This window comes from Callorhinus ursinus, unplaced genomic scaffold, assembly GCF_003265705.2.
Source record: "Callorhinus ursinus isolate GAN/ISIS: 27379988/994484 unplaced genomic scaffold, GSC_fseal_2.0 scaffold6, whole genome shotgun sequence".
In the NCBI taxonomy this organism is placed as follows: domain Eukaryota; kingdom Metazoa; phylum Chordata; class Mammalia; order Carnivora; family Otariidae; genus Callorhinus; species Callorhinus ursinus.
The window spans coordinates 79,559,057-79,580,386 of NW_027397068.1; the positions used below are offsets into that span (position 1 = coordinate 79,559,057).

A 21,330-nucleotide genomic window follows, 5' to 3' on the forward strand; every position below is an offset into this window, starting at 1 on the left:
TTCTCTGGCATCCAAGAGGCTACTCCGGGTGGGAGGGCCGGGAGGGGCGCGGGGCCCCTGGCTCTGTTTCAGCCGCAGCCGGCCAGCCCCGCCAGGCCACCAGGGCAAGGACACTTACAATGTGTCCCTCGGGGACACATTTCATTCTCTTTTATTTCCTGTGATGGGAAAACAAAAAGTAAGGAAAAGTAAGAATCTGAAATGATCCCTGTGAAGTAAGTATGAGCTCCCAGCCCTTTCTTGGGGAGTAAGAAAGGAAGATGGGGCAGCATGGCTGGTGAGGAGCCAATGAACCTTGCTCACTTCCTGGAAATCAGCGGGCCTTCAGTCCAGAACATTCCACCTGCAGCCCTGCCCACTGGCTCACACTGTCCGCCCGTCAGACTACATGGGGAGCTGGGGGCGGCAGGTTCTCTCTGTCAGTGTCCCCACCGGACGGGGGCGGTTCTCCACGTGGCCCGGGTCTCCCCGTCTGTGGTACCCAGTGCCCAGACCACAGGCGTTTCCGAAGAGCCACCCAAGAGCACCCGCTGTTGCCCTGGGCCTGCATGGGAAGCCCGTGAAGGAGAGGGGCCCTGGGTCCCGTCCGCTCCAGAATCACCACGGAGCCCTCTCGTGAGGGGTGCATCAGCAGCACCCACACCCCTGCCCATGTCAGGACCCACCTGTCAGGCCTTCTCTGCAGTTTCTGTTCACTGGACGTGGGGCGCCACGTAGCGCGCGCTCTCTCTCTCTCTCTCTCTCTCTCTCTCCCCCTCCCCGACCTCCCCTCCCCTCCCCTTCCCTTCCTGTTAATACAGGGACAACCTTTTGCAGCCTCCTGAATCAGAGTAAGATTTAACTGGTCTTGCAGTAATACATAAATCTAAACTTCTGAGACTTTGCCTTCTTTCCTGGGCCGCACCCGCTGGCCCCCCTCCCCCCGGCCCCTCCCCTCTGAACCGTGTGGAGTCCCGGAACAGGTAGAGGTGGGGAAGTGGGGTGTTCGGCAGCCCCTGTTTAAGATTTGTTTCAGAAACTGGATGCAGAGGCAGAGCCCTATGCAGTGTGCTCCTTCCTATTGACTGTGAAAAATAAGCTTATTATAGTAAATTGTCACAGAGGTCAAAAACGGCCCTAAGTCGGGAGAAGTCGATGCCACACGTGTGCTGCAGGCCCATGGCGGGTGCCTTTGCATGAGCACCTGAGGAACGGAAGAAAGCACCCTCCTCCAAGTGTCAAACCCGTCTTCCCCTTCTTCCCTCCTCACAGGTACGAACAGCCGAAATGCGATAACACAGCCAGGGCTCACCCAACCAAAACAAGGGATTTGTACAAGGGCCGCCAGCTCCAAGGTGAGTGGAGACATCGACCCCCGCTCTGAGCTTTCTCGCAGGTTTAGAACGAGAAAGAATTTCTCCAGCTCTGTTCCCAGTGGGGAGGGCAGTGGCCTCAGAGCAGTCAACCAGGGACCTCCTCCCCAGGGGCCTGCGGTCGGCAGACGTGCAGGGTCCCCGGGGAGCACGCACAGGGCACGCACAGGTCAGCTTCAGCCTGTGGCCAGCAACGCTCAAGTGCCAAGTCTAAGACCCAGAGAAGCAAACAATGTCCTCTGAAATCAGAGCTTCTAAACCAAAGGATCCTTTAATTCTTTTCCCTAAAAGAAAGCAATAATTCAAATGTCATTTTCTGGCATTCCTTTTGAATTGAATCAATAGTTCAAGAAGCTGAAGTTTAGGTTTTAATAAAACATGAGCTCAGTCTTTATAGCAAGTGAGTTTAATTACAAAGAAGTATTTCAAATTAAACAGAGGCAGTGAGTTTAATCTTATAATTATTAACAATATGTTCACAGAAAATGTTTTATGGATGTTATCTTTCATCAAAAAGCACAAAAGTGTTTATGATGCACCAAAAATGATGATGACTTTACTAGTTAAACCTAAAGCCTTTGTTGGACCCCGAGTCCCTCCAGGAATGTACGTAGGATTAAGAGCGGTGGCGGTGATTGAGGTGGCCCAGCCCACCCGGCAGGTGAGCGTCCTGCAGTTTGGCTCATCTCATGAGATCAAGGAGTTTAGGGGCACAGCTCTGACATCATGGGGTGAATTTGATGGCATCTGTAAGATGCTTCAAAGCTAGTTGCTATTTTATTTCTCTTTGGTTCTCTTTCTTTTTCTTTTAAATATCTCCAGATTGTGTGTGTTTAGCCAATGCCTCGGAGACCATGAAAACCATTCTCTGATGTCCTTAGCTCAGAGCACGTATTTGATCTTAGTCTTATCCCAAGTCCGGATAAATTGCGCTTAGAAAAGTGTGGTTCTTGCTTTATTTGTGCTAGTATCAGTAAAGGGGGTTTGCAATTCTGAGTAAAGGTGTTGATGAACGAAGGTAGAAACGACCAGAATATCACCCAGACCTGTCCGATCCGCTGAGCAACACTGGGGTTTAAAGTAGCTCAGACAGAGGAGGCGGAGGGGCGGGACAAAGGCTGCTTTCCTACCTGGGCACGACTCGACCCGTCGCCCTTCGCTGCTTCTGAGACGCTCCCGTGCGGGGCTGTCTCCCGGCCACGGGTCTCTCCAGTGACTTCCTTTTGATGCAGGTTCAAGGAGCCTGTGAGCTTTTTGTCCCAGTGTGTTTCTCTCTGTGTGGACAGTGTGCTGTGCATCTCACGGACCAGGCTCCTTCCTGCGTCTTGGGGTGGGGAGAGAGGGAGACAGGGGTCATAAAGGAGCAACCACAAGCACCCATGCGGATTCCTAGGTAAGCACCTTGTGTATACGTGATGTCTTGCCCTTAGAAGGAGCTCAGTGAACAGCTGCATTCCATGCTCCCTGATGTTCTCAGACCAGAAGGAGTTCTCCCCCCCCATCATCTGGTGTAATTTCTTGCCTCTGAAGTTATGCCTGATCAGTGGTGGACAAGATTTTTCTTCACAGGAAACAATGAATCTAGCAGGCGTTTGGTACATGGACAGCCTTCAGTGGATGTTTGCTGGTTTTAGCTGGTCTTAATCATGTCGCACGAATATCAGACAATCTGTTCTTTGGCTCTAAGGGTCCAAGACTCTTAACGGTTTCTTTTTGATAATCAAAAATCGAGCTGTGTGTGGTTTTTGCACATACAATATGAAACCCAGTTCGTTTACGAATGTCCAGTCTAGCTTTGCTGTTTGTTAGTAAAAGGTGCTGGGACAAGAGACAGTTCTCCTGTTTCCTCCTAGCAGTGGCATGCTTGCTAGGAACTCTTCTCACGGTGGATTCAGCACATCAAATACCAGACCGGGCTCTTGATGTAAAGATGGGGATAGTTGTGGCTTGTGGGAGCAGCTGCTCATCCAATTGAGAAACACAAGGGGTGTCTCACTGGCTGGTCTGTCAGGAGTGCGGTCCAGGGTGTCCGGGAGCTCGTGGCGAGAAGGCATCCCCAGAGCAGGAAAGCCAGCCCCCTGGCCAAGCGGGAGCAGGATTATTAGGCTGTCCTGGCGGAGAGGCCCCTCCTCGCCCATACCTTAAATAAAAGCCAGAGTCTCCAGGCACACAAGCCACTTTATGCAAACCGTGTAATGGTCAGCTCGGTACTGCTCATGAGCACTTCATCATTTTGATTTTTGGAGATAATTATCCTTATTAGGGAAAAAACTAGTAGGTCTTGGAAGGACTCCAGGAGAGAGGCTGTTCTTGGTGGAGAGGAAACTGTTTCCAGAAGAGCACTGTGGCAGCTCCGTGAGCCCACATTTAGGCAGATGCATTTTCTTCTTAAAAGGTGCAGTGTTCATTTTCAGGGGCTAAGTCCCAGCCAGCGAGGGTCCTTTATTTTCCAAGCCGAGCTGATAACCTTCTCCACGTGGCCCACTTGTTTCGAGGGTCTGTTGACTGTCAGACGCTTATTCCCGCTGTCTCTGGGGTGGTTAGGACCTGCCACAGCTCTCACCCGCGGACGGGCAGCATCTCCCTATAGAGGACGGTCGACATCCAGCCTAATGGGTCCCCTGTTGAGAACTGGGTCAGTATTTGGGCTCCTTTATTCCATAAGTTTCCTTACAGGACCTGTCATCACATCCTGACAGAAGTAAAAACCAAGAGTCATAGAAATTTTAAAGGTTTTATTTTTATTTATTTGACAGAGAGAGAGAGAGCACAAGCAGGGGGAGTGGGAGAGGGAGAAGCAGGCTCCCCGCGGAGCAGGGAGCCCGATGCGGGGCTCGATCCCAGGACCCTGGGACCAGGACCCGAGCCGCAGGCAGACGCCCAGCGACCCAGCCCCCAGGCGCCCGGACAAGGCATTAGGTCACACCTTTCCCATCTACAAATTTGCGCTCGTTCTTTCTGTCCTGGCATCTTTCGCTCCCATCTCTTCATACATCCAGCCCATGTGCTCCAGCCTGCCCGCCCCCTCACCTCTGCAGGTGCGCAAGAGCCAGATGCGGGGCTCTCTGTGCCCGGGCCTGCTCGCGTCCCTTCCCCCCGGGGCTGGCTCCTTCACCGGCCCACTGTCCCCGTGTGGCCTCCAGGACGCAGCTTCTTAGGGAGGCTGTCCTGGGCTCCTGTCCGCGGGGCACAGCCCACCGCACGAGTCCCCGAGGCACCCACAGTCCGCGGGCTGTGTGCGGTGTCGCACGCCCTCGTGGCCTCCGAGAGCTGGGGCTGAGCTGCCAGGGGCCCGCCGGCCGGCGCAGCACGGAGCACGCAGGAGACGGCCCGCGGGAAAGAGTTTGTCGGAGGACACTCGGCCGTGATTCTTCTCCTGCTCGAAGCCTTGGGCTGTTCTGTACTGAGTGATACTGTGTGGTTTTGCTGATTGGAAGGGCGTGCATTGTGAGTCTCGGGTACCCAGAGGGATCTAACGTGGGGGGAGGACGGCCTGATCTTACCAGAGCCCATCATTCCCGCTGGGCCTCCGTGTGCTTGCCGCCAGGTGGAAGGAGGAAGGGCACGTGTTCCCCCCTCCTCCGTTCTGGGCGGCACCTGCAGCGTCATGACGAGCCTGACTGACCCGCCCCTTGCCCCCGAGGCCCCCAGAGGTCACACACGCACCGACTGCAGGCACGAGATGCAGGTGGGGCAGAAGCCAACTGAGATGCCGCACCTGCCGCCGACGGGGACCCCCTCCCCCACGACAACACAGCGTCTGTTCGAGTCCACAGACACAAAAATCTCCTCTCTTAAGGCCCGTGGTGACTGCGGGTGTAAAGGAATCTTTGATTCAGTTAGCAACCCTAAAAGTACCCCTGCATTTTTCAAGTAATATTTTAGCACTATTCTAATTTTTTTCAAAGTTAATTATGATTTTCTGAGGTAGCATAAAATGATCCTTCCTTGCCCTGAGCATAGCTTTAAGATATTTTTCAAAAGGTAATTAGACTCTCCAGGTCTAACCATGGTGCAAATGGCAAGAGATCATCCTTTTTGTGGTGGAGTAACACTCCACTGTGTGTGTGTGTGTGTGTGTGTGTGTGTGTGTGTGTGTGTTTGCTGGTGCGCATGCACCTCTTCTTCATCCATTCGCCTGTGGGTGGACCCTGGGGCTGCCTCCATGTCTTGCCTTATTGTAGATAATGCAATAAACATAGGGGTGCATGAACCTTTTCAAATTAGTGTTTTAGTGTTTTCATTTTCTTTGGGTAAATACCTAGTAGTGCAATTGCTGGGTCCTGGGTAGCTCTATTTTTAAGTTTTTGAGGAGCCTCCATACAGTTTACAGTGGCCGTACCAGCTTGCATTCCCACCAACAGTGTAAGAAGGTTCCCCTTTCTCCACATCCCCGCCAATACTCGAGCATCTTTCCATGTGTCTGTCGGCCATCTGTATGTCTTCTTTGGAAAAAGGTCTGTTTAGGTCCTTTGCCCATTTTTAATCAGATTATTTGTTTTTCTGGTGTTAACTTGTGTAAGTTCTTTATGTATTTATGATGTTAAGTGAAATAAGTCAGACAGAGAATGACAAATACCATATGATTTTACTCATATGTGTGATTTACTCATATGTATGAGACAAACAAAAAACCAGACTTACGTACAGAGAACCATCTGGTCACCAGAGCAGAGGTGAGCAGGGAGGGGTGAAGGAGATATAAAGGGATTAAGAGGCACAAACTTCCAACGTACAAAATAAGTCACGGGGATGAAAAGTCCAGCACAGGGAGTGTGGTCAGTAATTCTGTGCTAGTGGGGAGCACCAGGGGATGTGCGGGGTTGTGGGATCATGGTAGCCTACTCCTGAAGCCAATACAATACTATATAATACAATAATAATATAATAAATATAATATAATTAATATAATTAATATAGTATAATATAATATAATATAATATAATATAATATAATATATATAATACTATATAATAGAATACAACAGTGGACTCCACTGAACAAAAAGGCACCCGGACCCTGAGCCTAGCACCTTCACAGGCACTGCAGGACCCCAGGAAACCCCTGTGTTTACCTTTCTTCCACAGAGGACCCTGCAGCCTTCAAGGCTCTTTCAAGGATAATGTCAATATTTCACCCATTAAAAACGTCAACTTCTCTGATTTTTGTGTCAAATCAAATACCAAATTCACAGACATGCGTCTCCCAAATTTTATCTGAAACAAAGTCTTTCATTTTAGACGGGCAGCCCTCTACCCGGCAGACAGGGTGAGCTCAGGGTCGCCACATGCACTCTGTGTCCATGGGGGCTCGTCTGCCCAGCACCGTCCATGCTCAGCGGCTGCTCAGAGAGTCTTCCTGCTACCTGCGTGCTAAGAGCCTGGGCCAGGACAGAGCAGGGGGCGCTGGGTGTGAGACAGGACTTTGTTTTGCTGTTAAGAGCTGTCTGATGGCATCACAGTGAACCATTCATGCTTGTCAACTCAGGTGAGAAGTTTGGGTTTGGATTTCTGGATGTGGCCCGGGACCGAGTCGCAATGCTTGGGAGAGAGACCGGAGCTACTTTATTTATTTATGTATTTTTCCACCAGTGAGCTCGATGATTAAATGTGAAATGACATTTGTAGGTGAATAGGATTACTAAACCTTTAAAAGCAAATTGCATTCTGTAGGATGTATGATGAAGAAATGGGCCCTTAAATCCAGATTTAGGAGAGGATGCCATGAGTGAAAGCTCCATTAAAATCCCACATGTATCTTCCATGTGAGGCAGGAACCCCAGGGCAGGGGGCGGGGGCAATGGTTGAGAAGATGCGACCCTCAGGCATGGTATCTGCAGGGACATCCAGGGATGCCGCTTCCAGCTCCCAGGTGTGTTCAGAGAAGTACCCACAAGGCCCTCAAGGACACAGGGACATGTCTTCAGTGAGACCTTTATTTAGTTCTGCTTTGCCCACCACTTGAAAGCAGGGCGTCTCAGTGAAATCTTCTGTAAGACTAAACGGTATAAAGAAGTCATTACTATTAATTTATGTGGAAGAATTTCTGAGTGTTCCCAGACCCAAAAACTCACCTGTCTTAGGCTTTTCTGATTGATACCTGAGGACACATCTTGCTAAAAGACACAGAATAGGTAGAGATAAAGCCCGGATGCTCACAGACTCTGCCTGGCACTCTGGGGCTGGAGCAGAGATGCTGCTGGGTCCCTGGGGCGGGAGCTCCTGCTGCTGGGTCCCTGGGGCGGGAGCTCGTGCTGCTGGGTCCCTGGGGCGGGAGCTCGTGCTGCTGGGTCCCTGGGGCGGGAGCTCGTACTGGGTGAGCGCCGCCTCCGTGCCTGCTAGGGAGTCCACTGCTGACCAAGGGTGGGCGCCGTGGGCACGTTTCCCCTTTTTTTCACCTCACTGTCTGCAGATCGCCTTCGGTTAGTGAAAACAGCTTCTAAGGCAGGTCTTTCCTGAAAGCTAAGAGGCATGTTGCAAACTTGTGAAAAGTGGGATGCTTGCACTGTTTCTTAGGAGAGCAGATAGGATGCTGGACGTGGCAGGAGGCGTGTGTGAGGCAGGAACTACATGGTCCTAACTGTGTCACACTTGGCAGAATTCTGAGTGAGATTTTTATTAGGATATTTATTTAGTTCAGTTGATTTTTTTTCTCCATCTTTAAGAGTATGAGGAGACACTGGAGGAGGCTTGGTGGAAAATTGTGGGAATTACTCATTCATAATAAAGTAAGAACAAATAAAGCCAAGTTAAAAAAGCAAAGGCTTTTTTTTTTTTTTTCCGGCCTTACCACGCAGAGGAAAGACTTGTAAAGGTCAGCTGGAAATTTGAAGTTACTTGCGAGGAGGTGTTGGGCACTTTTTCTGTTTATTTATACTTCGACAGCTGAATGAGAAAAACTGAGCGTGAAGGCTGTTTCTTGGCTAAGCCACAGAACGTGAAGAGGGGCTTCCTGGGCGCCAGGCTGTGCCCGAAGCAGTGGCAAGGTCTAGCTCATGAAAATCTGTGCATAAAAACGGAGTTTACGAAATGCAGGGGGGTGGGGAGACCGTGTCTTTCCTATCCCTTCAGGTCGACTTTCAGGACTCATTGATTAGAAGCCGCGTTCACTCTTGTCCCGAGCCTTACACTGCTTGGACGCGGCCCCTTGTTTTCAGCAGCGCACCCTCTCGCGTCTCACCCAGTGCATTCAGCTTCCTTCCCTGGCCAGGTCTCCAAGTGGCTTCCCAGTGGGTTTCCGATCTCTGGGCCATGCCAGCAGCTATGGGGGCGAGGAAGACGCGGACACACCATGTGCCGCTGCTGGTGACAGGGGCCCCTCGCTCCCAGAAGAAGCCGAAGCTGCATGCATGTCCTGGAGGCGAGGCCCACCACGGCCAACCCCACAACTTCCTTCTTCTCCCCGCCAAGAGCCCTGTATCTCTGTCTTACCGAGTCCTCTGCTCCAGGAAAGGAGGCACATGAGTCTTGAAGCCGATGAGCAACGTCTCGAGGGTCTGCCCTCCACTGCGTCCCACGAGGGTGGCCTTCACCTGCTGGCCACCCTCTCCTGGCTGCCAGGTGAATGCGGTCCCCAGAGTTTGAATCATCTGACATCTGTGGGCAGGTAATCCACTCATTTATCTCCCGTCCAAGAAGATGGACAGGGTTCCTGGCCCTGGTTGGTGGGATGTAAATATTTATGGAAGTATTTCATTAGCAGCAGGGCCGGCTTCCTGGGAGCGGCCTGGGCAGCTTCCCCGTCTGTGTCTGGTTTAACCGCTCGCTGCCGCCAACTCGAGCTTCCTTAGGGTTTTGAATACGAGGGCCCACGTTTTCAGGTTGGCGCTGGGCCCTGCCAGTGAGCTGGGTGTGGCCTGTGCTGACACACTTCATCCTGCCTCCGGTCATGAGGAGCCAGGTCGGGAGTGTGCGGCACCAGCAGACACACCAGCGGGTTAGGAAGGCCACCCGGAGGGCGAGAGAAGACGTGGACACGGTTCAGGGTCGTCTGCAGACGGTCTGAGGAGTTAGGGATACTCCGGCTCCACTCCAGGGGACATGGGGCTCTCCCCTACGGCCCCTGGGCTGGCACACAGCCGAGGCCATGGTAGGACCACTGAAAACTCACTTGAACCATGGCTAGACCTGCACCGGTGTCCTAGGATTCCTGAAATACAATCACACCAACTGATGGTTAAAAAGACAGGTTCACTGTTTTTTGTGATTTTTTTAAGTTTTAAATTTCGAAAATTCAGTGTCCAAGCTGACTTCTCGTTCCCCAGTGTAACAGCATAGTAAGTACCTTCATTTCCAAACGTCCAGGCGTTTGCCGTCACTGCAGAGCCCCGGGTGTTGGCAGACCCCCACCTGCCACCGCGGGAAAGCTCAGGGTGCACCAGCTCACGCAGATGCCCGAGGCTCAGCACCACGCTCCCACGGTTCTTCCAGAAGAAATCTGAGCTTAATCTGATGAAAAAATTCTCTCAGATGGTAGGGGAGTTCTATCAACGACATTAGTACATAGAATCCTGGTTGGTCTGCTCCTCTGAAAGTCATGGTTCGGCAGAGGGGAGAGGGAATAAGGTTAGATGCACGTTAATCATGAGAAAGCAGCTGCCAAATTGACTAATGGTGTCAGCAATGTTTCAGAGACAGTTTGAATAACTGAGGAGGACAGACTGTCCTCAAACACCATTAAGTAAGTTAAATTTGTTGTTAAACAACTGCTATTCTACGATAAGCAGTTTTGTCCCAAATAACCACTTTAAAAACTTTCCAAGTATGGGGTACACTGGAAAATAACAAATTCGTTTTTAACTGGCCTACGACTCCCTTTTATTGACGTCGGTGTCCCTCGTAGCTCATCTGAATTTATTGAGCCCCTGCCGTGAGCAGAACGCTGAGCTGCTATGACACAGACTCATTTCAGTAATTTGCTGTGGTACACGGCGCAGGCCCGACACCCGGAGCGGGGGTCTCAGCACGGGCGCCTGCCATCAGGTTCCCCCGGAACCCATCCAGGGTGTGACCTGGCATCGGCCGCAGCTGGGAAATTCCTTGTACCACAGCTACAGCTTTGCTCTGCCGTGTTTTGCATCTTCAGTCGCCTTGTGGGAAGGGCCAGCCATCAGCACTGCTCCGCACACTGCCTTCCTGAGCGCACCCTGAGCCTCCCTCCTGTGGGTTTTGCTTCCCAGATGGGCTGCAGGCTTGGCGAGGCCAAGTCCCGGGTGCCAGGCATGCAGGCCTGGAGTAAAGGGCTGCCGTGCGCCCCTGCTTGGCCCTCTTCACCAGAGAAGTTGTGCAGGTGCCTCCAACTCAGCTGTCTTCCTCCCAACCCTTCACCGAGTCTCCCACACAGTTTTCCCTTCTCCTCTTGGTTCTCCTGTTTTTAAACCCAGAACCGGTCAGAGCCCCGAAACTGTGCTGGGCCTTCTCTGTTTTATATTCTTATATAACTGAGAATTCCTTTCTTTGCTAGCTTTGTGAGCAAATGTTCGTGGGTGGCAATCCTATTGTGCAGATGGCCCTGGGCCGGAGACACTTAAGACCCAGTCTCTATGGTCTGGGAGCCAAGATTGCAGTTTTATGTTCCCGGGACCGATGCTCTTAAACAAGACGGCAACATTATACGCAATTAGGAAAATTAAGGAAATAGATTGGTGCATGATAAAATTTCCCCTTAATGCCTGAAAATGTCATGGAATCATCATTCTTAAAAGCCCTGTTCCAGGTTTTGTGTCAAGGTCAGGAGCACTTGGCCCTCGCCTCAGGTAGTGCTGCTGGAGTCAGGACTTTCTGGGGAGCATCGTCGAGCCGACACTGAGCCGGGCTGGGGGACTGGAGTGAAAAATCGCTTCTCTTCTAGAAATCCCAAAGCGAACAGACACAGGCAAAATCCAATCAAAGCTGGAGATTGGCCAGGGCACAGGGTAATTACTTTTAGAATGCAGGCCCAACTAATGAAAGTGGCGTGGCTGACGGTAGAAATCGAGTTGCCTTCTTCCTGATAACTTAGTTCTTTAAGAATTTCAGTGGACAAACCGAGACCACAGTGCTCAAATCCATAAGCTCTGTGTCTAGCTACCTGGACACTCCCAGATGACCAGCAATGGTAGGAAACTTTCAAAACCTGGTTTATAATGAATAACAGCAGGCCATGGAAACTTCTAGAATACTTTCCCTGACACGATGATTTACTTTTATTCTTAGCGCTCTCCTGACTTGTCAAATCAAGAACAATTTTTCAGAAAAATCAATGGTTTCTCCCTCTGACAGAAAAGGATAAATGGACTGTCCCTTGGTTGTTAGGTAACTTTCAGAAACGCCTGAGACGAATTTTTCGAGAGTGATTTTCAGTAGACTAGTTTTAGAGCTTTGGGTTCTCATCCCATCTTTTCTCTGCATTTTTGCTTATTAAATTAAGTAAATTCTTTGGAGTGTATAATGCCCTGCTTCCAGCAGGGAAACTGAGGCCCCTCTCTCTGCTCAGAGTCAGACATGTCAGAATCTGGCCGATTATACAGAATGGCATTGTCATCAGAGATTCCTTAAATTCAGGAAGTCCTAGATTTCTGACTTTTTTTTTTTTTAATCTCCAGAGATACGTGCATTGTCTGCTATGAAATACCGCTCTTGGTAGCACCATTTGATGGACCCCTAGAAGTCCATTGAAGTCAATATTTTATTTAACACTTCACACTGTTAATAATAACCGCTTGTTACCTATGCAGGCTAAATTTGTTAATTCAAATGCAAGGGAATAGCAATCTTTTCTTCATAATTTCTCTAATGGAGAAATTATTTTTGAAGCAAAGAGAGGAATACAATGGGTGTCAGACAAAGAGACACTTGTGCATATCCCCATTCCTTGCGACCCTCCCCTTTTTTCCTAGTCACGGCACGTGGCACGTTATTTGTTGACATTGCTTTTTATTGCGAAGTGAACTAACTCTTCTGGCACATGCTATTTTCCCAGAATGTGCCAGCCCTGGAGTCCACTTCTGCCTGACTTCTGATCACTTCTCCTCAACTCAGTAGAAGTGAGGCGGTTGCCCTGTGTCGAGGGAGCCGACCAAGAGTAGAGCTGTGACTGCAAGCCTTGTGTCCCCGCCATTAACTCAAAGTCCTTTCTGCTTTATGGCATTGTTTCTGATGTCAACGCCTCTACACAGAGTCTCCTTCTAAAGGAGCAGATGATATACAAAATGCTTTACAGAAGAAGCAGATTGCTTTTGCACCTGAGACACGTGGCCCATAAAGAGGGAAGTCAGGATGTGGAAGGCCATTATTCTGGGGCTCGTGAGATTGCTTCTCCCCTCTGAGCACAGGACAACTCCAGAAAGCAGGAACTACTCAGGTTCTGAGCAAGAATGAGTGTCCTGGCAGCCAGCCTTAGTAAACACTATAAAGAGCAATCTTTTTGGAAGCCCTTCTCTACAGACAAGGTTTTAATTTTCATAATGTATGTATCTGGACAGTGACTTAGCTCAATTTTTACATAAATGAATATGGATTAAATGAGCCCTTTCATGATCTGCTGGCTCCTACATCTGGGGCATTCCTATGGAATTCCTTAAATATATGAAGCCAGAGAAGCTGGATTCATGAAGCAAACCGAGGTCACCATGTGATACTCTAAAAGGAGAAACAGGCTGGAGGTTTGGCAGGGTTCAGATCAGGTCCTATTAAGGAATTTGGACTGTATCCTGGACAAGTTTTGTATAATTAAATTTTATTAAAAAAAATTACTGACAGAGTTGTGGATGGTGAGTCAGAGGTGCCCAAGACAAAACAGCAATAGCACCAAAAACCAAACAGCATTCGTGCTCATGAATATTGATTGAGAACTCAGAGGGCATCAGTGCAGAAGCTCTATGTATATTAATTCACTCAATCTTCACAGCAGCCACTTTATCTGTTCTTTGTAGATGAATACAGTGACATGAAATATCCCAAATCTGTGTAACTGAGACCTCACCACAGTAGTATAGTGAGCTACCTATTATAGCTCATGTGGAAGCTGATCAGAGCTATACACAGACACACACATGCACACATGGAACAAAATTCTCTGTAGTATGGCACTTACAATCAGGTGGGCTATACTGAATGCCTTCTGTGATGTATTATTAAAGGAACCAAAATAAAACTATAATAAAGTTGTTGTCCCACACCATGGAACACACACACACACCAACATCACTACACCATCACCATCATCACCATCATCATCATCACCATCACCATCATCATCATTCACCATCACCATCATCACCATCACCACCATCACCATCACCATCACCACCATCACCACCACCATCACCATCATCACCATCATCATCACAATCACCACCATCACCATCATCACCATCATCATCACAATCACCACCATCACCACCATCACCATCACCATCACCATCATCATCATCACCATCACCATCATCATCATCATCATCACCATCACCATCATCGCCACCACCATCACCATCATCACCATCATCATCACAATCACCACCACCATCATCACCACCATCACCATCATCACCATCATCACCATCATCACCACAGTCACCACCATCACCACCATCACCATCACCACCATCACCACCATCACCATCATCACCATCATCATCACCATCATCACCATCATCACCATCATCAACATCACCATCACCACCATCACCATCATCATCATCACCATCACCACCATCACCACCACCATCATCACCATCACCACCATCACCGCCATCATCACTACAAATACTATCAATGTCCAATTTGAATGAGGCTCAACTTACCAAAATCAATACAAATGATTTGAACCTTCCTCCCTGCCCTCCCACTTTTCTTCCCTGGGGCTCCTGTGTAGGGGTTGCTCCTGGAGATAACAAGACGCCTGGGACTCCTAGGCCACCGAGAAGGCTAAGCATCCTTGGGTGAGCTGGGATCTTGCTCTGGCTCTGGCTTATGATGAGCACATTTTTGGAAGGATGATCTTGGAGGGTGATAGGCCAGAAGACCCACCTTCCCTTATGCCCATTTGGGTTCCACCGAGCAGAAATTATGGGATGCTAGTGCAGGGTGTTGGCCCAGGTAATTGCCAGTCCAGGCACTGCTCTGAGGTGAGGACCTTGAGATCCAGAGAGGTCAGGTGACTTGTGCGAGGTCACCAGCAAGTGTGGGGTGCCTCTGGGAGTCCTGTGTTATCGGGCTTCTAGTTTCCTTTCGTCACAGCATTTGGTTTTGTGGTTGTATTTTTCCTGCTCTTTCTTCTTTACCTATTAAAAGTAAATGGCACAGGCTCAGATGTAGGAAACAATGAACTGGCCTTAAGTTTGCCATTTGGATTCACGTGCCACCTCCTGGGAAGCTTCCTTTCCCTTTGAGTGTCGAGGGTGTACACACAGTAAAGGCGGGCTGAGAGCTGAGCCCTCCGTGACTCCAGGCCCTGGGGCAGGTGAATGTGACCCACTTACCAAGCCCCCTCCTCCCTCTGCAAGGTGCAGTGGTACGCCCACTGCAGCTCCTCGGTTGGAGACGCCAGCTCGTGGGTACAGAGAATGCAGACAGGCGAGCCCTGGGTTTTCTCACCGCAGAAGGCAAGCAGCCCTCTGAGGAGGAAGTGAGTGCTGTGTTTACACGTGTAATAGACTGTCACACACCTTCTTGGACGCTGGAATGAAGACATCACTCTGACTTTCATAGTCTGCAGGCACTGTCGAGATAAGGGCTGCCTCGCTAGTTACAGTAAAAATCAACAGTCTGCCACATTGCTCATTGGAGAAATCATCCAAACAGCCCGACCAGAGACAAGATTCCAGTACAGGAGATGAAGCCCCATCGCATTCAAGAGGTGCACTCCTCCAGCTGGTCAGGAAGAGAAGTCTAGTTCTGGAGGGAAAATCCCCTCAAGCATTAGTGAGATGAGCCGGGGTCAGTCAGCACGGGCCTGCCTTGCTCCGGGTGGTGCTTGGGGGCCGATGTCGGGCCGGCCATGTCCACCCCAGCTATGGAGGCCGCTGCCGCGTGGGGCTCAAGGAAAAGACTCAGAAAATCAGAATTCTTATTTAGCCTCTGCTTTTCCCTCTTCGGAAATAATTGGCCATTTGTGAGAGATTTCTGCACGCACAGCTCAGATTACTCAAGGTAGTTCAGGGAAGTCTGGGACACAGCTGCATTTTTATATACATTCTATTAAAGAATCAGAATAGACACATTTAATAGGACTTGGCCATAACATTTGCGCAAACGTGCCTGTGGCCACTTGGGTTTCGTCTTTGTTGGCTGCAACTTTCTACGAGAGTCTGCACCTTTCGGGGCCATAAAAGGCAATGGTCCCTACTCTCTAATTATCGCCCACAAAGAAAGGCTATAGGTCAGTGATTCTAAAACTAAACATTAGCCTTTACTGGTGTCTAGTTAGCAACCGACCTTGTTCTGTTACCTACACATGTGTCTCACAACCATCGTGGACAGTTCCCCTGGAAGCTGCACCACCCAGAATCAGCGTCTTCACTAGGAATTTTAGTCATGGCTGAAGGGCACCTCTGGCTACACCTGCTCACAGACTCTTTTAGGCTGGAAATACCACCCTAGAGACTCAGGATCTGGATCACCCAGTTCTGTGTGCTTGAGTGGGCCCCAGATGGCTTTTTGAGAACTTTGGCCTGCCACCACTGTAAGTAAAGAACATTCTTCTATCCAGTGTGTTATGGTTAGACTCCTAATTGATGTGATTCTCAAAGCAAACAGTTCCTCATTTAACCAACTTCAGAGAAGAGATGCATTCCAGGCCCCTAACATCTGGAGGAGAGCAGTATTTATCAAAATCTGAGAAAAATAACAGATGTGCATGAGAGAAATAGACAATATTCTTGATCTTTTTGCACAGGAACCTTGGGCAAGCAGTGAGGTGAGTGTATGTGCAGCCGAGTCTCCTCTAGTAAGATTAGTAAGATTCAGGGCCATGCTCTAAGCTACAGGGGGCACACCCTTCGGAAGCCGTGTCCTTGGTCAGGATATGGGCAAGTCTGCGGCCGGCCTCACCACACGACTCATACGTTGGCCACAGGAAAGATTTCCTCTCTTGCTTCAGTATCAGCAAGTGGCATTTTCTCTCCCCGCTCTCCGGTTCGTGCTACGTTTCCTTCCCTCTTCGTGTCAGCTCTAGACTCGATCCGCAGCAAACATGCCTTCTGTATAGTCACCTGACTCCATCGGTTTCCATCGATTTTCAGTAGCCTGATGCTCCCCGTGTTGATGTCCTCCTCATTTGTTTTAAACTGACTTGTACTTGTTATGATCTGTGGGCGGAGTGTTGAGGAGGGAAACGTGTCTCTTACTGCGAAGTACAGGATCGGCAGGTGCTGGTTGTCGTTCAATGTGACTGAATCTAAGCAAGGAGTTCGGATAAGATGGATTCCCGCCAAGCTGATGGATGGCCCTGTCGCCGTGTGGGTTCACGGGGGGCTCTGGCTCAAGGTCTGTGGTCCTGGTCCGAGGGGAGGGCAGCCGGGGGCATCCAATGGGTGTCACCGTGCATGCGGGTGTGGGTGTGATGAGCCGCCCCCTGAGGGGTGTCCTGCGTGGCCGTGAGGCGAGTGTGCACGCGGCCCGTTCAACCTCTGGCACGATTATATTGGGGAAACAAAGTGCCTACAAAAGTTCTTGGAAACAGAACAATAAAATCCAGTTACCCTCCGAGGAGAACAGTTAGCCATTCTGTGGCTACCTCCCAAATAAAAATATTGGATCGTAGAAAATAGTTCTGCCTTAAATTAATATACCCTGAACAAATAAACATTGAAGCATTGAGTGAAAGCATTTCATTCCAAAATGAAACTGGATTTCTGTTTCTCCATGTCGGCAACAGTTTGTGACCATCTGTTTAGAAGGACCTGCAGGGCCAGCCTGTGAAAAATCTGTAGGGAGATAATAAACACACGCAGTTTCAACATTAAGAAATGACTTGAGTGTGTAATTTAGAGAAACAGTGTAAGTCTGAAAATGTGAAACTCATGGTGTGGATCCAATATAAATTATCCTTGAACCATATTCCTTTTCCTAAGTCCTCACTTCCTTACTGTGTTTGTTCATTTAGTCGGGCTTCCAGAAGGTTACGGTCAGATCAGCTTCAAGCTGGGTACACGGTGGGATCACGCTGTCTGGTGCTGTCTGTCCTTTGTAAATACCCGCCGAGCTCTCTTACCTGGCTCTCTGGCAGCTCTGTCCCATGTGGCGTGCCCGCCGGGGAGGGTGTTCACTCATCCAGCGCATTCAGACGGCTGGGAAGAGCAGAGCGCTAGCTTCCCAACCCGATGCAGTGGGGGTGCAGGTGGGAAGCAGGCCCGTCACTGAGGTGCAGGTCACCAGGGCCCCAGGGAGAGTCCGCGAAGGTCTCCACCTTGGCTGGTGGGGGTGGGGGCAGCTGTGTCTGCACCTTCTTTCCTGGGACCAGGTGCTGGATCTTGTAGGTGCCTAGCGCTGTGCACGCAGCCTGTGACCTCACTCACACTCCAGACTCCGGATGTCAGGGTGGGGGTGCACCCCTGTTCTCGGGCACATTCCCACTGCCTTTTCTTCATTTCTTCCATCTGAAAATTGAGATGGGAGGGGCCTGGAGATTGCTCTCCCGGGCTGTGCTCCTCAGAAGGGTTCTGGGCAGGGGTCCTCAGAGGTGTCAACTCATCTGGGGTGTGTGGGCTCCTTGAGTGCTGGTTTCTGAAGAGTTGATTAAATCCATGTTTGTTATCTGGGAAATTGTAATGCAGCTGGGAGTACGATACACAAGTCATTCAGCCGGAGTTTCTATAAGTGGGGCCTCTATCGGGGCACGTTGCCTTTTGTGTATAAGACTCTGGGTGCTACAGCCCCGGGACCCCAGGAGTCCTCAAGAGGCAGAGATGATTGCTCAGACACACTGCTGGATGGGCCACTACACGTGTGCGCAGGGCAGGGGTGGAGCAGAGGGAGTGAGTCAGACCAGGAGCTGTTTTCTTGTGTTCTGTGGCTTGATGCGGTGATTTTTAAAACCCTCCTGAAGTGTAGGTGTTTCCAGCGTTCATGAAGCTGACCCACACAGATCCTGTTCCCTTTCAAAGCACAATCGTTTGCTCGAAACCAGCAGGTGACTTAGTGGCGGTCGGCTTTTGGGAAGCCGTGAGTCGGTGCCGCTCCTGTGGTTGGTCCATGCCAAAACCTCATTGCTCAGCGTCCTTTGGCTCAGGCATCTGGATAAACTGTGTGTCAGTGGGGTGTCTTTTTCACATCCAGCTCAGGCTGTTTCCTTCAAGAGCCCCTCCTTGTCAGAGATTTGGAGGGTAGAAAGAATCCAAACACACATAGCTTGGTTTTCTAAACTCAACACAAAGCCATCCCAGCAAAACCGACCTGTAAAGCGCGGGAATGCATGAAGCATTTGGCACCCAGCTTGGTCCAGTAAGTATACGGCTGCTGCTGACATTGGGAATTTGGAGGAGAAGACGGGTCATGTCAGTTGAACTAGGCCGTAAGTGTCCCTGGAGAAAAACAGCTTTCAGCTACTTTATTAAAAATGGGAAAGAATTGAGTAGGGCAGTGAATACACCGTGTTCAGGGAGGGGGGTGAGCTCCTTGAGCAGCAGAACACAAGTATAAATACAGGTTCACGATTAATTCACCTAAGAACGTGTCTGGGAAGAGCTTATATTCAAGGAAGACAGAAACCGTGTGGTTCCCTTGTTTTTGTTTTCATATCCCATTGTACTATTAGGTTTTGTTTTTTCCTATGGAAGATAATATTTCCAGTTGCAGTCAATGATTGTGGGACCAAGTAAAAACCATGTATGTAATCTTTTCTTCAAGGATTCTGCCCTTTACCTGAAATCCTGTGCTAGAACCACAGCCTCCTGACCCAGGCTCCTAACGGCTGGCTCGGGGGGTGATGATGATGATGGTGGCAGAGCAGGAGGAAAGAGCTGCTCTCTAACCAGCTACCAAAATAGACTCTGGATCACAAACACAGTTTTAAGAGATCGACGTGAATCATAAGAGCCATGAGTGAACATATTTCCCCTCTCAGCATCTCCAGACTGGATGCTTTCTAAATATGAAGTTAAATAATCATTCTAGAATCTTAAGACATCATTGTCTGAATCCTTGAAATGATAGGAGACTTTGTGGCACCTGGTTGGTGAGTGGTTGGTTGAGTTGGTTAATAGTGACTTAACTCAGGCACACAAGAAGTAATATCCCATATTCCATCCCAATAGCCAGTACTCCCTTAACTAGATCGATTCCTAAAAACTGCCTCTATGCACGAGAACAGATTGTTTGCAAGGTAACTGTGCCAGATGTCAATAACGTCAATCCTTGACAATTTATTTGCAAGATACTCTTTTTAAAAGTATGAAACTGAAAGTCAGGCGTAGAAATGATCTCTAATCTCTCGTGCTCTCCCTTTGTTCCTTGCTGAATGGAAGGCTCTTCCGTGCGAGCTGGTGGGTAAGAGGTAAGGTTGTGTAGTCATTTGCCTTTTACTGAACGTTTTAAAATCAGTGAATGTCAGTTGTCTTAAACGCTGTACATCCCGCATTTGCACAGTCAAACCGAAAGGCTTCCACTTTGTCATGTTTTGTTTGGTGTTGACTGCATGTCCAGACACCATGATAGTTTTGAATCAGGATTTTAAAAATTCTCCTGTCGAGCCTATTACAGCCCATCCTCGTTTTTGTGCACTTCCAAGTTTGATACGCAGAACATTCGTGTCTTTCTTCATTCATGCCTTTGCAAGGGTTTTTGAAAATGAGAAAGCTAAAGGCAGGGTCTTGGGGCGCCCCCCACAGAGCTCACAGACATTGACTCTAGTCCACTGACTTAACGCCTTGACCCCAAAGCGGCAAGTCACTGACCTCTTTCACTTGAGCAGAGGTTACCTTATCTTTGTTGGAAATGAGAAAAAGTGGCCCAAAGCGAAGCCTGGAGGGGCTGACCTTTCAGTTCCAGCTTCCCCTTGGAACGGAGGCTGCTTGGAACGAGGAGCTCTCTCTTTTATTCTGAGTGTGTTGGTGAGCAACCAGGCCAATCCAATTCCCTCTGCTCTTTGGAGAACCTAAGTCGGAATGATGTCATTTGTCTCCTCTGGAGAGTTTTCCCTTGTGCGTCTGTTCTCTGTGGGCATCAGAGGGTGTCATGACGTGGGAAATGGGCTCTGGGACACATGCTGTGTTCAGATAATCATTTGGACATTGAGGAATGCAGACATAGGAAGTCTTTTGATATTTGAAAACTTCAGAAACCATCTCACACGTGCCCCAGAGAGTTTGATCCATGTCTTCATTTCTGGGGACAAACTGCACATCTCAGAAACAACAGGAAGGTGAACCCCAGAAGGAGGTCCTTAGTTAAGTGGTCTGTGTGTTCACCGCTGCTCTGAGGCATGGCCTCGGGGTCACAGTGATATAGACACGGGGCCCTCGTCCGCATGCACGTGGACTCTATTAAGGAAAGGGAAAAACCAAACGTGATAGATTCAGTAATAGTTTAAGAACTACACCAAACCAGAGACGGTGCCCAGGATGTTTCAGCAGGAGCACCCAGCCGCTTGCGTGGAAGCCAGTGGGAGGCGAGTCCGCCCCGGGACAGTAGCCTGGCCCCGTGAGGGAGGTGGATGCTGGGCAGCCGGGTGAAGCAAGCAGCAAGGGCCAAGGTGTGGGAGCGAGTTCCCAGATCTGCGATGTCCTCGGGTCGGGGCCGTGTAGAGCTTCTCTGTGAAGGGAGTACAGCCATTCCAGCCGTGGGCTCTGCAGGCAGGTGGGGGGTCCGGACCCCGGTGTGTCCCCCACCCGTTCCTGCTGGGGCCGGGGGTCTGAGCCCAGTGTGCCCCCCACCCGCTCCTGCTGGGGCCGGAGGTCTGAGCCCGGTGTGCCCCCCACCCGCTCCTGCTGGGGCCGGGGGTCTGAGCCCGGTGTGCCCCCAACCCGCTCCTGCTGGGGAACATTTGGGCGGTGATGACGCTG

The 21,330-nt window shown here is 49.9% G+C and overlaps 1 protein-coding gene across 4 annotated transcripts in view; it reads left to right on the top strand.

Moving 5' to 3' along the window:
* Positions 1–21,330, top strand: part of SMOC2 (SPARC related modular calcium binding 2) — a 153,393-nt gene that overhangs the window by 113,812 nt on the left and 18,251 nt on the right. For all 4 annotated transcript variants that reach the window (XM_073894238.1, XM_073894239.1, XM_025866465.2 and 1 more), the window contains exon 9: positions 1,252–1,334. In XM_073894238.1, the coding sequence (XP_073750339.1) occupies positions 1,252–1,334 (83 nt within the window). The remainder of the gene's footprint in view (positions 1–1,251; positions 1,335–21,330) is intronic.